The 14,112-nt window shown below is 45.4% G+C and overlaps 1 protein-coding gene across 1 annotated transcript; it reads right to left on the bottom strand.

The window, feature by feature from the left end:
* Nucleotides 1-7: 7 nt before the first annotated feature.
* On the bottom strand, nucleotides 8-6,130 carry LOC124682463 (cyclase-associated protein 1-like). The gene is made up of 10 exons (XM_047217142.1): nucleotides 5,725-6,130; nucleotides 5,413-5,581; nucleotides 2,503-2,567; nucleotides 1,775-2,048; nucleotides 1,474-1,627; nucleotides 1,209-1,318; nucleotides 1,062-1,117; nucleotides 928-984; nucleotides 671-814; nucleotides 8-300 (listed from the first exon to the last, which is right to left on the bottom strand). The coding sequence occupies exons 1-10, from the start codon at nucleotides 6,004-6,006 to the stop codon at nucleotides 214-216; spliced, it is 1,398 nt and encodes a 465-aa protein (XP_047073098.1). The 5' UTR covers nucleotides 6,007-6,130; the 3' UTR covers nucleotides 8-213.
* Nucleotides 6,131-14,112: the final 7,982 nt, after the last annotated feature.

Raw genomic sequence — 14,112 nt, 5'->3', positions numbered from 1 at the left:
TATCAGTGAACTGAAAACCAAAAAAAAATAAAGTTTGGCACCGGAAGTATCGCCGTGCCTCTACATTCATTAGAAGTCGTTCCAAAATGTCGTACATCCGTATATGACATGAGGTATGTCATTATTTTTCCTATCTAGGATTTTAGAAATGTGCGCTGCTGCAACGGAGCTCGAGCCAAAGGGGGAAAAGATGATCGAAGGAGGAAATGCCGGTCAAGCGCCAGAGTGACATACTGGTGTTGTTATGAATTGCCCATCGTTGAATGCGTGTATAAACTGCTGGGGCAAGGAATGCTCTGTCTGCAAATATTCAGAGGAAAACAATAGAGGTCAGAGGCAGCAGATAATCTGCTAGTGAGACAGTATGAAGTATGAACAGCTGCGTGATTTTGGACATCCAACTTTTGTACGAGCCCAAGCATTAAAACATAACGTTTCCGTGTGTCTAGAAAAGGCAATGCCGTGGTACGGAGAGAGTGAAATGTGAAGTTAGCAGCAATTTTGAGAACCTCGAGAAAAGGAAAACTCAAAAACCACATCAGTTCTGTTTTTGTATATCTCAAGCAGCTTCAACCTACTGCACTATAATCGGTTTACAGTGTATAGACACGAAAAAGAAGAGGCTCAGAAGGTAAATGATACTATGATAGGAGTTCAGAGAATTACTTACCCAATCACCCTCACTGTTCACATCCGGAACAAGAGCATTAATCTCGCTTGATTTAGCTGTCGTTATTGACGCTTCTAAAGATTCCTTGCTTAAATAAAGTTGGCAGCCAGATGTGTTATCTATTGATATAGTTGGCACCAAACCCTGCCATATCATTATAAAATAAGAGAAAACATCAGAGTGTGCATCACTTAATTCAAATCCCATAACCTCATGGAACAAAATTGTTACTACAAGTATCAAGAAAGGAGGTCTACCTCACATTGAACCTCTACACTGTTACAGTTCACAACTTCACAAGCCGCGACGACTCCCTGAAAAGAATATATGATGAGAGTTAACAAAGTAGTCCAGATGTAAATACGGCGGGGGTACTTCCTGACAGTTATACCTTGAACAATACTCCCATTTTGCTGCACTTATCAATAGTTATGTTGTTCACTTTGCCTGCATAACGATGGCAATTCATGAATATCGTTTCCTCTTAAGAAAAGGATATCCATCATTGAGCTATTAGTAGCACTTTGATGAGAAGTACCTTTAACTTGCAACACACTATCCTTGCATCCGTATACATATACCGATTGCTTGGTATCACAATCTTCAATAGTTAGGCCCTTGTTCCCAATATGGTGCTCAACCACCCATCTGACAGACATCAGAGCAGATTATGTGAGAATATTTGTTTGTTAGCATGTCTCTAGATACAAGTAAACTGGGTTGTCTGCATCAATCAATGCAGAGGCTGAGGAATACCCTACTTTCTATATATAAAAAGAAGATAGAAGGAAACTGATAGTTACTTGCGACCCATCTGAAGCTCCAACTTTGCAGGAGCAGGACCTTTTGTTGAGCTAGGGGCAGATACAATGCGAGGTTCTTTCGCTTCAGCGGCTACAACACCAGTTCTATCTGTTCTATTCTTGCTCTTCATGTCATTTGTCACCTTCCGAAGACCTTTACAGCAAGAAGATGAAGCCATAACCATTTAGCACATAAGCTAGGGGCTAATGAATCTTATCAACTGGAAGTTGACTAAAATTCAGATCGATGGCTTCAGCCTGCCATAGTTTGGGTCAAAAAAGAAAATTCACATCAACTAACCTTGTGTGACTGGTTTCCCTGAGCTAATTTCAGCGAAGACAGCAGACATCCCAGCTGTAGGTTGTGATGATGTTGCTGAAGAGCTACAAAGAGATGCAGAAGGAGGACAAGGGGCAGAAGGTGCCTTGTTTGCCACACTGCCAGGAGGTTGCCACACGGGACCCAGTGGGTAAAACTTCTTGACATAGTCGCGTAAATTAGGCACGTAAAGCTCTTTAAGTGCTTTAGCCCATTCCACATGATCCGGGTCCTTATTTTTGTACTCCACGAGCACCTGACAAAATTGTTTTTTGGTAGTTATATTAAGTCGTGAAATCAACCATTTTCATGCTTCAAAAACAAAATGCTATTTCTCTCTCATATGAGATCAAACCTTTGAATTAGATTTTTTTGTTTCATTGTGTGTATTTAAGTAATTGACATGTTGATGGTTTTGAATCGTTAACCTTGATTTGATTTTGTTTTCAATGAAGAAACATGTTTTCCTCGAATTTATATACTCCTAACAATCATGAATTTCTTACTGAACCATTTTCTATCTCCGTTCACATGAATACCTTGGTGAACTTTTCTCCATCTCCTTTCTACATGTCGTTTCTGATTTGATTCTTGAATCACTAGTACTACTATATTTCACCCATCTAAGATCTGCCATTGGAGTTGTATCCACACAGTACGTACATTTTACTTCAAAGTTGGAATTGGTGATTTGGAGTACACTAGCATACCTTATTGCTGTAGAACTCTGCCATCTGCCAACTCTCTTCTACATGAGCAATTGGAAGGGGCATACCTGAGAGGAACCAGTGAACAATCAACATAACATACTAATAAAAATAATTTCATCAATAAAACTTAACATGCATTTTTTATGCTGGTTGACATAATACCATACTCTATGACCAAATGGTTGAAACTTTCTGTCCCTAGACATAACTAAGGTAGTGTCTGAAACTATTGATCCAATGCGGTGCCATTGTATTTGGAGTGGCAGTAAAAACCAACCTAAAATGTACTCTCCATATTCTTGGGATATTGTCTGAAAGCCAAAGGATAAAGTGGACTGGGGATTTTAAATCCAATGTTTCAAAACCAGGCGCCGCTTCTGAAGCATTTGGCAAAATTCGGCAATCAGCCAGATGTCTCTTAGGTCAATTTGATATGGCAAGCTTATTATCAGCATCGGAATCCTAGCTGCTAAAGCATGTGGCTTATTTTAGTGGAAAGACGTCATGAAGCCCGAAGACACCTTTCACACAGTGGCTAGTTGGACAACTGGAGATGGTATGATAGCAAGTTAGCAACTCTAGTAGATCCAATAAAAAGTACCAAACCGTAAAACACAAACTTTTTTTTGGTTTGGGGAAAAATGTGCCCGGGTAAGATCCTAAAATGGCCTACATGGTAAACTGAAAACCAAGCCCCTCGCGGCCTCGTCCTGCACATACGCAGTACGCTCGCCAATATTTTGGGTTTACCGTAAACACACTGGAGCTTGGCGGGAGGGACATTTCAGCGCCTTCCCGTCCTCCGTGCCCTTGCCACTGGCGCGTCGCCATGGACCTCCCCGTACCGCCACCCTTCGATTTCATGGTCCCACCGCACGCACCTCCCGCTGCTACTCCCAAGCACAAGCGACAGAGCAAGCGCCTCGTCATAGGGACCAGGAACGGCACTGCCTCATCCTACGGGCTTCCCCCACATCTTTCGGTCTTCCGCCGCCGATGCCATGTTGACGGCCAAAATCGGCCGCATCCAGGCCGGCAAAGACGAAGAAGCCAGCGGTTGGCGGACCTCCTCCACTTCCACCATGACCAACTCCGGAACCCACAACGTGCTCGACAAAGGGTACGATTCCATCCCTATTCCTCCAATTATTGTCATTAGATACTTAGTTTTTTTTTTTTTGCATTGTGTGGTTTCAATATACATCCGGTTCCTACTTTGTTAGTGAGCATGTTGGAGGCGGCCAAGTAAACCATTGACAATGTTCCACTAGATTCTTTTGATAATGAATATGTTGATGATGAGTATGGTACGCCTTTGCCCTATTCTCGAAAAAAAAATATATGTTGACGATGTGGAAGATGTTGAGAATGTCCTCGATGCTTCTCAAATAAAGAAAATTGAAGAACAAAGAGGCAAGTGAATTACACGGAAGTAGTGGATATTGCTTTGTTGTAGGCATGGGAGAGTGTCCCACTCGATGCTGTGATCATAAATGATCAATGCAGAAAGAAATATTGGCGAAAAATGTTTGAACAAGATTCATCAGTTTATGCCGGAACCGTCTCAATGAGATCTACAAGGCAAGGTATGCGTTCATCAATCAATCATGTAGCCAGCGGAGTGGCTGTTTGGATTAAGTGTGAATGCTCATCCAAGTGGTTGCACAATTGATTACTATGTGAGTTAGTTGTTTATCTCATTTTATCTCATTTTTTTATGAATGTGTCCACTATTAATGTGCTCAAACTTGTCTTCTTGCAATTTTGCCAATGTAAGAACACATTGCACAAGAAAAATACAAGCAAATGACCACGTCAAATGGAAAAGCATTTGTGCTCCATCAATGTTGGAAATTGTTTGAACATAATGAGAAGTGAAAGTTGAGTGATCAATCAGCCCTCCGTCCAAAAAAGGGAAATCAAACATCCTCTTCATCTGCTTAGATGACGATCTTGATAATGGTAATGAAGGAAGATGGAGTACAACATCAGGAACCATCAAAGGGAGACCAGACAGAAGGAAGAAGGGAAAGGGGTGTGTGAAGAAGAAGGCCGTGCTTAGACGGATGGAAGCATGAGAGAGAAGATTGCTGAGTTGATGAAGGAAAGGAAGGAAATGGCAACTCAATCTTTGCAAATGAAGATTGAATTAAACGAGTAAAAAGCAACCAGATAAGATGACATGGTGGCAACAAGTTAAAGAAAATGAGGTAAATAAGTTGGCCAAGGTGAAGCACAAGACGAACTTCAAGGAGCGCAGGCTCCTAGAGGAGAAGAAGATGAGGCATTACCATAGAGAACCGACTCATGATGATGGATCGGAATGGAATGGGCAAGAAAGCGAGGGCATATTGAGAGATTATAAGTGGGAGATCTATCAATCAATAATGTCTTGGGCCAGGATGGGAGGTGGAGCTTCAGCAAGCGGTGGTGGCAATGACGGTGATGGGGGTCGTAGCAATGACGGTGATGGCAACGGCGGTGTTGCTTGATCATCATGGGGGCATTTGATTCATGCTATTAGTCATTATTTCGGATGAAAACTATGGTCAAGTTTGAAATCTGAATGTTTATAATTTGAAAAGTATTGTCTAATGTTTTGGTAGTGAAAACTTTTGTCTAATATTGAGTAGTGATAATGAAAAAATTATTGTCTAAATCAATGATATACGATTTTTGCGTTCGGGTTTTATCCCTGAAGATTTTCCATGACAGTCAAGATAGGACAACATTTTTTTCATGTGTCGTTGTTTTTCTACTGAATTTATTTCTCTCCCAAGGAAAAACTCAACTCAATCTCCAAGTCTCAACCAATGGCACTTGGACCTTTGTTTAGAAGTCAGAAGTACAAGATCAATCAGATTGTACTGTTACGGTAAAAGAAAAATGGTTGGAACTCTTGGTACTCACCGCAACCTTTGCCGGTGTAACCAATCCACGCCAAAGCGGCCAGGCTACCGGCGGCTGCTTTCAGATGGTTGGCATGGTTCGATCTCGTCCCCTCCGCCAACGTGTTCGCCTCCAGGACTGTTTCATTCAGAGGCCCCATGAACACCGCCATGGACTCCACGGTTGGCTTCTACCAAAATCATCAAACACGCACACACAAATAGTATGATCAGATGATCAATCGATCCAAAATTTCCTAACTGTTGGTATCACTCGTTATGCTTGAATGTGGATTTGTGACGGAAAAGCTGGAACGAACGCGATCAGACGCACCTGAGTCTGTTTGGTCCTGACAAGAAGGACCTTCCCTACCAAGAACGCCTTTTCGAGCACATTGGTCACCTCGGCGACTTCCGCGCCGATCTTTCCGGCAGCCGCGGACAGCCTCCCGACGGCGTCAGCGACGAGCTCGTCGAACGCCAAGATCGCCGGGTCTTGCGCCGCCGACTCATGGTAGGCCAGGTCGTGCGGCACGGCCGACGGCTGGGCCCTGGCATTGATAGCTTCCAGCCGGGACACCGCAGCCTCCAGCCTTCCTACTAGGGCTTCCTCCATGGCGTTCGTGCGTGGGGAATCTGATCTCTAGGGACGGAGCAGCGGAACGATGGGCATTGGCGAGAGGAAGGAGGTGATCGATAGGTGGAAAATAGACGAGCAATGTCGTCATTCTGGTCCTTGGGCGAAGGAGGAAATGGCGGAACCTGATCCGGGCCGAGCCGCGAGAACCGCGCAGGTGGACATCTGTTCGCGCCTAGGGGCGTTGTCCCTGTACTCTCGTCCCAAAAGAATTCCTCTCTCTCTCTCAAAAAAAGAGAAATTCATATTACCTCCTAAACTTGTTTGAAGTTTAGTTTACAACCCCATCTTTCATTTAGTTTTTATTTCAAACTCAAACTCTAAAAATCGATCGGAGTTACCCCTTCCTTCAATTTAACCCGCTCTTTCTGACACGTCAATGGTTTTTCCAATCGCAAAACATATATGCGAAACCTACAATGTCACATCTTATATGGTATATGGTGTCACATCTTTCATGGTATCACACTTCTCACTATTTACTTACCAAATGTCACCGCACTATCTAACAACCAGTAATGCTACACTTACGGGCTAAACTAGGTATGGACTCGTTCCTCTAAAAAAAGGTACGAACTCGTTACACGTTGACGAATCAACAGATGTGGAGCTAGCGTGGATTGATCGGTCCGTTCCAGGAAACACTCTAGATGAATCCCTATCCTTCTAGGTAGGCCCCTAAAAATGTCTTGCACCGCTATGCTTTCCCCATCTATCCACCCCGAGCGGGACCTACGTCGTTAGCCTGCGCTGAGTGGACTCTTCGGAAGGAGTGCGATGAGCTCCCCTTCTTAGAGCATCTCTAACCGAAGCCTAAAATGGCCTGTCAGCGTAATGGGACCTAGGGTCCACACGATTAGGCCGCGGCGCGCGGGCTCCAGCCCACGGCGTCTCGGACACAACCATGACAAGCAGCTCAGGTACAACTCATGGTAAAAACGGTTTAACTGTGTTGAGATTCACCTTTTGATGTAGGCCACCCAGTGGAGAACAAGCGCTCCCAGACAAAAGCAAGTTTGGACGAACAGACACAACACGAAGAACAGGACAAACTGGGCAAGGAGCTGCCCTTGGCCTCCTCCCGGGAGCATCCCATGGAGAAAGTCTAAGGACACAGAAGCGGGGCAACCAAGCCAAGGCGTGGCTCGGACTGCCCCGGGAAGGGCTCAGGAGCCTCCTCTCCTTGGCCAGGCCCAGGCCCAGGCCAGGGAGTAGGGGACAGCTGGACCGATTGGACATGTCAAGACTTGCGTGGGGAACACGTGAAGTGCCTGCACCCCTGCACGCCATCATGGCGCAGACCGACAGAGGCATGCGCTGCGGACAGGAGTGATAGCTAGCTACCTGAGTTGTCACGCATCATCATGAATGTCAGCGCACCGCCCCCGGCCATCCATTGGCCAAGCGCACCACCCACATGCCCGTCGCCCGTGTGGCTCCATCTGATTGAGCCCGGAAACGCTCTTGGGCGGTGCTCGGGGGAGTCATTGAGACTAACTCTGGAGGTATATAAGCCAGAGTCATTGAGATCAACATGAGACAGTTAGGGGATCGGACAGTGGGAGGATCGAACAATTGGAGGTAGAACTGTAGGAGTTCGGCTCACACAGATTGAGCTCAGCTAGGTTAAGCTTGTCTCGATAGAGAGAAGAGAGAAGTGAAAGAGATCTAGAGCTAGAGCTTTGTTCTTGACAACGTCAAGGCCAAGATTCAGTTGGAGGGAGTGAGGAAAAGAAAGTGGAAAACCGGGAGGTGTAGGAGCTGATCAAAGCGTCCTCCTGGCACCAGAGAGTTCATCACCTTTGTACTTTGTGCATCCAAGATAATCCACCAAAGCAGGACGTAGGGCCGTTAGCCGAAGGGCAGCCTGAACCTAGGTAAAAAAATGATTGTGTGTGCTTTGTGTTTGCTTTTCCTCCGCCTGGGAATGATCCTAGGTCAGCGTTGAGGCTGAAACGCCTTCATGCCCACTAACCAACATAAATGGGGGTGTGTTCATCCCCGATTTCTGCGTAGGCGAGACGTGACACGGCCTTAGAGGAGAAAAGATAGGCCGCTAGCGGACGTAAGTGCCTCGAGCCGAAGCCCAAAAATGGTTAAATAATTAAAAATGAGAGAGTGACCCCTAAAACTCGAGGCGGCTCTCTCATATTTTCTCCCCACCCACCTCGGTGAAAACAAATTGAGATCCCACCGAGCGAACGCCCCTCCCGCCCAAATCCGCCTCCAGTCATCGCCAATGCCCCCGTTATCCCCTCCCCGGCTAGAATTGCACTGTATCTTGTTCTCGCATGCCCGCCGGAGTTTTCCGCCGACACGTCGTGTCGAGGGGATGACCCCCGGTAGGCTAAGGTATGGCATTATAGCCAAGTTTCTTTATATGCCAGCTTACTGAGGTAAGCCGTATAATCTTATTGCAGGTAAAGTGTGGTTGACCAAACTGAAGGTTGACCAGGTTAAGGTGTAGGGCCTCCATGGCAAATGATTGCTCATTCTCCCCCTCATACGCATAGAGCCACAAAGCTTCTTCCTCCTCTCACTACATAGCTCAAGGAGCACCATTGTTGTGATAGCGGGGTTTCCACCTCGAGATATATACATCCAGTCAGGCAGGAGTAGGGGTTTTACCTCCTCACGAGGGCCCTGAACCTGGGTAGATCGATGTGTACCGTGTGTGCTTATTAGTCCATCTTCCCTCCCTGGATCGTACAGCTGGCTCCAACTTAAGCCTACCTATGGCATCTGCCTTGACACCATCACGATAGTTGGCGCCCACCATGGGGCCAGCAGTGACACCGGCTGGAGTTTTCATGCGGACGGGATCCATCATTGCCACTAGCGAGTGTGTAGTCTTTGGCCTCGTCCAGAGGCTCGGCTTGCTGGATTTCATCAGCGACAACACCGGCAGCTTCGGCGAGCAGGCGTTCCCTAGGAACGGCCAGTTTGTCAACTTCGGCGTGCATTGGTTTTATGTCGCTACATCTTTTGTGCGCATGTACCCTCGTCGCAGTAGATCCTCTTGATGTATGTGCAGCCTCGACACCAGCTGATGAGGAAAAATGATAGGTTTATCTAGACACCTCAAGAAGATTTGGCATTTCATGAACTCAATGGCCACAACAACGATTTGACATCTCCACTGCCCAAAGAGCCGATGTTGCTCTATATTGCATCCACAATCTGAGTTGTGAGTGTTGTGGTGGTTGTGGAGTGAGAAGGAAAAGCGAACCGGTATAGAGACCGGTATACTATTTGAGCAAGGTGCTCTCTTCGTCAATGCAGAATTATCCTCACTATTGAATATGACATATGGTGTGTATATGGCGGCTAAGAAGGTCAAGCACTATTTTGAGGAGCCCGAGATGAGGGTGATATGTGCAGCTCCCATCACAGAGATTATTGGGAACAAATATGCCAGTGGCCGAATTGCCAAGTGGGCCATTGAGTTGACACCATACATTCCACAGAGATCAAATCACAATCTATGGCCGACTTTCTCGTCGATTGGACCGAGATTCGGTATGAGCCACCATTGCCAGATTCCAATTAGTAGAAGATGCATTTTGATGGCTCCAAAGTCAAAGAGGGTGTGGGTGCCGGCATAGTTCTCACCTCACCCAAACGAGATTAGCTTAAATATGTCCTGCAGATTTATTTTGCGGCATCCAATAATGTGGCCGAGTATGAAGTATTGGTTCATGGACTCAAGGTGTCCAAGGATATAGGCATTCACCGGATCGTATGCTATGGTGATTCGGATATTGTCGTTCAACAAGTTTATAGTGATTGGGATGTCAACCTGGCATCATACCGGTTTCATGTGCAGCAAATCAGTTGTTACTTTGAGGATTGTGAGTTCCATCACATACCTCGGGCGGAAAATGAAGCAGTTGACACATTGTTAAGGCTAGGTTCATCTCGGCAATCAATTCCAGTTGGCATATCACTTTAGCATATTCGGAAGCCATCTATTAAGCCAAGCCTGTAATCTAAGTCAATATTTATATCGGCTGATCCTGAGTCGGATGTCGCTCCAATGGAAATTGATGCAACAAAAATCATAGTATCTCGGCAAACCCGAGGACTGCTCAGTCTGACCCAGGAACTTCACAGCCAGTGTCGATGAAGAGTATGTCGGTTGAGCCAATGTCGGTTGATGAAGCCATGTCTGTTGTTCACGTTGTGCCATCTGGGGTGCAGCCGATTATATCATACATGATAGGTGTTGATTTGCCAGCTGAAGAAGATTTGGCCAGAAGAATTCAAAGAAGATCAAAAGCCTTCACCATCATCAATGGAGAAATGTTCCGAAGAAGTGTCACCGACATGCTCCAGCGTTGTGTCGAGCCAGAACAACGGCAAGAAGTACTCCTAGATATCCATCAAGGAGAAGGTGGTCATCATGCTTCATCAAGGGCTCTAGTTGCCAAAACATTTTGGCATGGTTTTTTTACTAACTAAGCGCACTTGAAGATGCAGAAGATATGGTCAGGAAGTGCAATGGATGTCAGCGATATAGCAAGTAAATTCATACGTTGGCTTCAGGCCTCAAGAAAATTCCTATCACTTGGACATTGGTTGGTTGGTGCCCAGATATGGTTGGACCATTCAGGCCAGCTCGTGGAAATATGACCCACATCTTAGTGATGCTGGATAAGTTCACCAAGTGGATAGAAGTGAAGCCAATAAGAAAGTTTGACAACCACACAGCGGTGTCTTTCTTGAAGGACATCATTCTGAGGTATGGCTATCCTCACAACCTCATAACATATAATGGCACAAACTTTGCCGAGGGAGCCTTTTCTCGGTTCTGCAAGAAAAAGAAGATCAGACTCGACATAGCATCAGTCGCACACCCAGAGTCCAATGGACAAGTTGAAAGAGCAAATGCATTGGTGTTATCTGGCATAAAGCATCGGCTCATTGAGCCACTAGAGCGCACTCTGGGCTGTTGGCGGGAGGAACTGCCATAAGTTCTATGGAGCCTCAGAACTACACCAAACCGCCCAACTGGCTATGCACCATTCTTCCTTGTATGTGGGGCAGAAGTTGTCATGCCAACCAACATTGTGCATGACTGCCAAGGGTCACCTTGTACACATAAGCTGAGGTAAAATAAGCCCGGGAAAATGATGTCGATTTGATTGAAGAAGCAAGAGCGCTGGCATTGTCTAGGTCGGCAATATATCAGCAGAATCTCCGAAGCTATCATAGCCGGAAAGTGAACCCCCGTGTATTCCGAGAAGGAGATCTGGTGCTCCGCTTGGTGCAGTGCACTGTCGGCATGCTCAAGTTGTCACCTCCATGGAAGGGACCATTTATAGTGAGAAAGGTTCTGCACAATAATGCTTACTATCTTATAGATGCTCAGGAGCCAAAAGAGGACAAGATGGAAAAATCAGGCGAAGAAACCAAACTACCATGGAATATAGCCCTGCTTCACCTTTTTTATTCTTGAGGACATAATGTAGGTGTTTCCTCAACCCTTTTATATGTAAGCCATGTATGTAAGTATGAGCTATAAATTAAAATGTCAGCACCCTGGAAGAAACTCGGGAACTGCCTTTGCCATATATTGTTAAATGTATTTACTTATGTATGTCGGTTGGTTCAACTTTTTTTCCTATGTCGGCTTAGTAAGGTGTTGGCACCAAAGGCCCACTCTTCAAATTAGCCAATTGATACGTCGTAAACGTATCTATATTTTTTTTATGCTCCATGCTTGTTTTACACCAATTCATATATGTTTTATTTACACTTCATTGCACTTTTATACATTTTCCGGCACTAACCTATTAATAAGATGCCACGGTGCCAGTTGCTTGTTTTCTGCTGTTTTGTATTTCAGAAAAGTTGTACAGGAAATATTCTCGGAATTGGACGAAACAAAATCCAAAGATCTTATTTTTCTGCAACAAAGACGAAGTCCAGAGGAGAGACGTGGAGGTGCCACAGGGCGGCCAGACCAGGCCTAGGCGCGGCCTAGGCCCTGGCCGCGCCTAGGGGTGGTCTTGGCCCCCCTGGCCTCTACCGACCTCGCCCTTCCGCCTATAAGAAGCCTCCCAACGCGAGAACCCTGAATACATCAGCCTCCGTCCATGAAAAGTTCCATCGCCGCCGCCATCATCCAGACAAGTTTCGGGGGACAGCAGTCTCTGTTCCGACACCCTGCCGGGACGGGGAATTTCCCCCGGAGCCATCTCCATCGACTCCACCGCTATCTTCATCGCTGTTGCTGACTCCCATGATGAGGAGTAAGTAGTTCTTCCCCGAGGTTGAGGGCTTTACCGGTAGCTATGTGGTCTATCTATCTCTCCATGTATGATCTTTATGGATCATGAGCTTTATAATCTAGTTGAATAAGTAGATGCTATTCTTCAACTATTGCGCTACTCAAGTGGTTTTATTATGTAATCTCCGGGGACACCTTGTCCCGCGGTGTGAAGGTGACAGTGTGCACACCGTATTTGTTTTTTTAAGCTTAATTTACAGAAATACTTATGAATTGTGGTGTCTAGTAATTAGTACCATCTTTGTATGCTCAAAGTGACAGCGTGGGGTGTCCATAGATTGGGAATGCAAACTTTAAGGAATGCTTATGCAGCCCTACATAGTGAATTTGTGTTTATTATCAAACCGGAGAGTGGTTCAGAGTAGCATAGTGAAGTGATAACATCTATGTATTCAATTATGGTATCATTGTTGAGAGTGTCCACTAGTGAAAGTATGATCCCTACGCCTTGTTTCTAAGCAATGAAACACAATTTACAACCAGTTATGCTACATGTTTGCTTGCTGCCATTTTTATTTCATATTGCAATTACCACTCATAATCATCTATATTACTTGTATTTCACTATCTCTTCGCCGAACTAGTGCACTTATACACCTGACAAGTGTATTGAGTGTGTTGGGGACACAAGACACTTCTTGTATCGCAATTGCAGGGTTGCTTGAGAGGGATATCTTTGACCTCTACCTCCCTGAGTTCGACAAACCTTGGGTGATCCACTTAAGGGAAACTTGTTGTTGTTCTACAAACCTCTACACTTGGAGGTCCAACACTATCTACAAGAATAGAAGTGTGCGTAGACATCACCAATCTCCACAACCCGGCTTCATGGGAAGCAAGAGCAAAAGTTGAAGATTGCTAAGCACACAAAAAGGGCTAAGGAAAGAAAGGACAAGCGAGCCGGCACATTTGTTGTTTCACTAACCCCTTTATCAGTTTTTATCTGTATTTCGGCTAACTTCAAGTTGTATCTCAAAGTTTAAGTATTGTGTGCTTAGTTTAGTGACCGTGAGACTCCTACGTCAAACGCCAAAATGGTACACATGAGGCAAGGTTGCGAGATTGAGTAGAGAAGAAAATAAACTCGGGGACTTGGCCCTGAGTTATCTGGCATAAAGCTTAATAAAGATAAAGTTGCATGTCAACCAAAAGTATTTAAAGTATATATTACATCTGCACCCGATATTATCAGGATTTGAAGAATTGAGTTTTGCAAGATATATAAAGTTCATGAGGTGTCGGGTTCTGGAGCACCGGATGAAGGAATGTCAGGAGTGGCGGTCTTTGATGCCGGATCTTCATATGTCGGCTCGGATGGCTTTATATTCTTCGGAGGATGCTCCTCGGTGTCAAAATCGTCGTCATATTCTTCATCGTTATCTTCATCATCATCCTCCTCGCCCTTGGATTTCGGAGGCTTGTTTGGGCCCTCAATGAATTGATAGACCGGAGCATATTAGACCATGGCATAATCCCTATCTTGTTTCTTCTTTTTCATCTCTGGGTCCTCTAAGACTTTGGAGCCGATAATCGTGGTGGTCAAGGCATCAAAGTTGATGTCCTCATAGCACGACAAAGTAAAAGCAAGGGCTCTGTTGGCTCTGGCCTGCCCAGCTGATTCCCGCCATTGGACCAACCGGATGTCACTAGCACCAAACAAGGCGCACATTTCGCCTATCTTATTGGGTGCATCCATGTCGGACTAGAGGGTCCTGAAGACTCTAATGGTGGCCATAGGGAGATCGATGTCGAGTACCTTCATATGGTCAACTCGTGCAGCCATAGCTGCCAGG

The sequence above is a fragment of the Lolium rigidum genome, chromosome 1, assembly GCF_022539505.1.
Source record: "Lolium rigidum isolate FL_2022 chromosome 1, APGP_CSIRO_Lrig_0.1, whole genome shotgun sequence".
In the NCBI taxonomy this organism is placed as follows: Eukaryota; Viridiplantae; Streptophyta; class Magnoliopsida; order Poales; family Poaceae; genus Lolium; species Lolium rigidum.
Note: the sequence above shows the minus strand (reverse complement) of the source record. Positions and strands in the feature narration are given on the sequence as shown.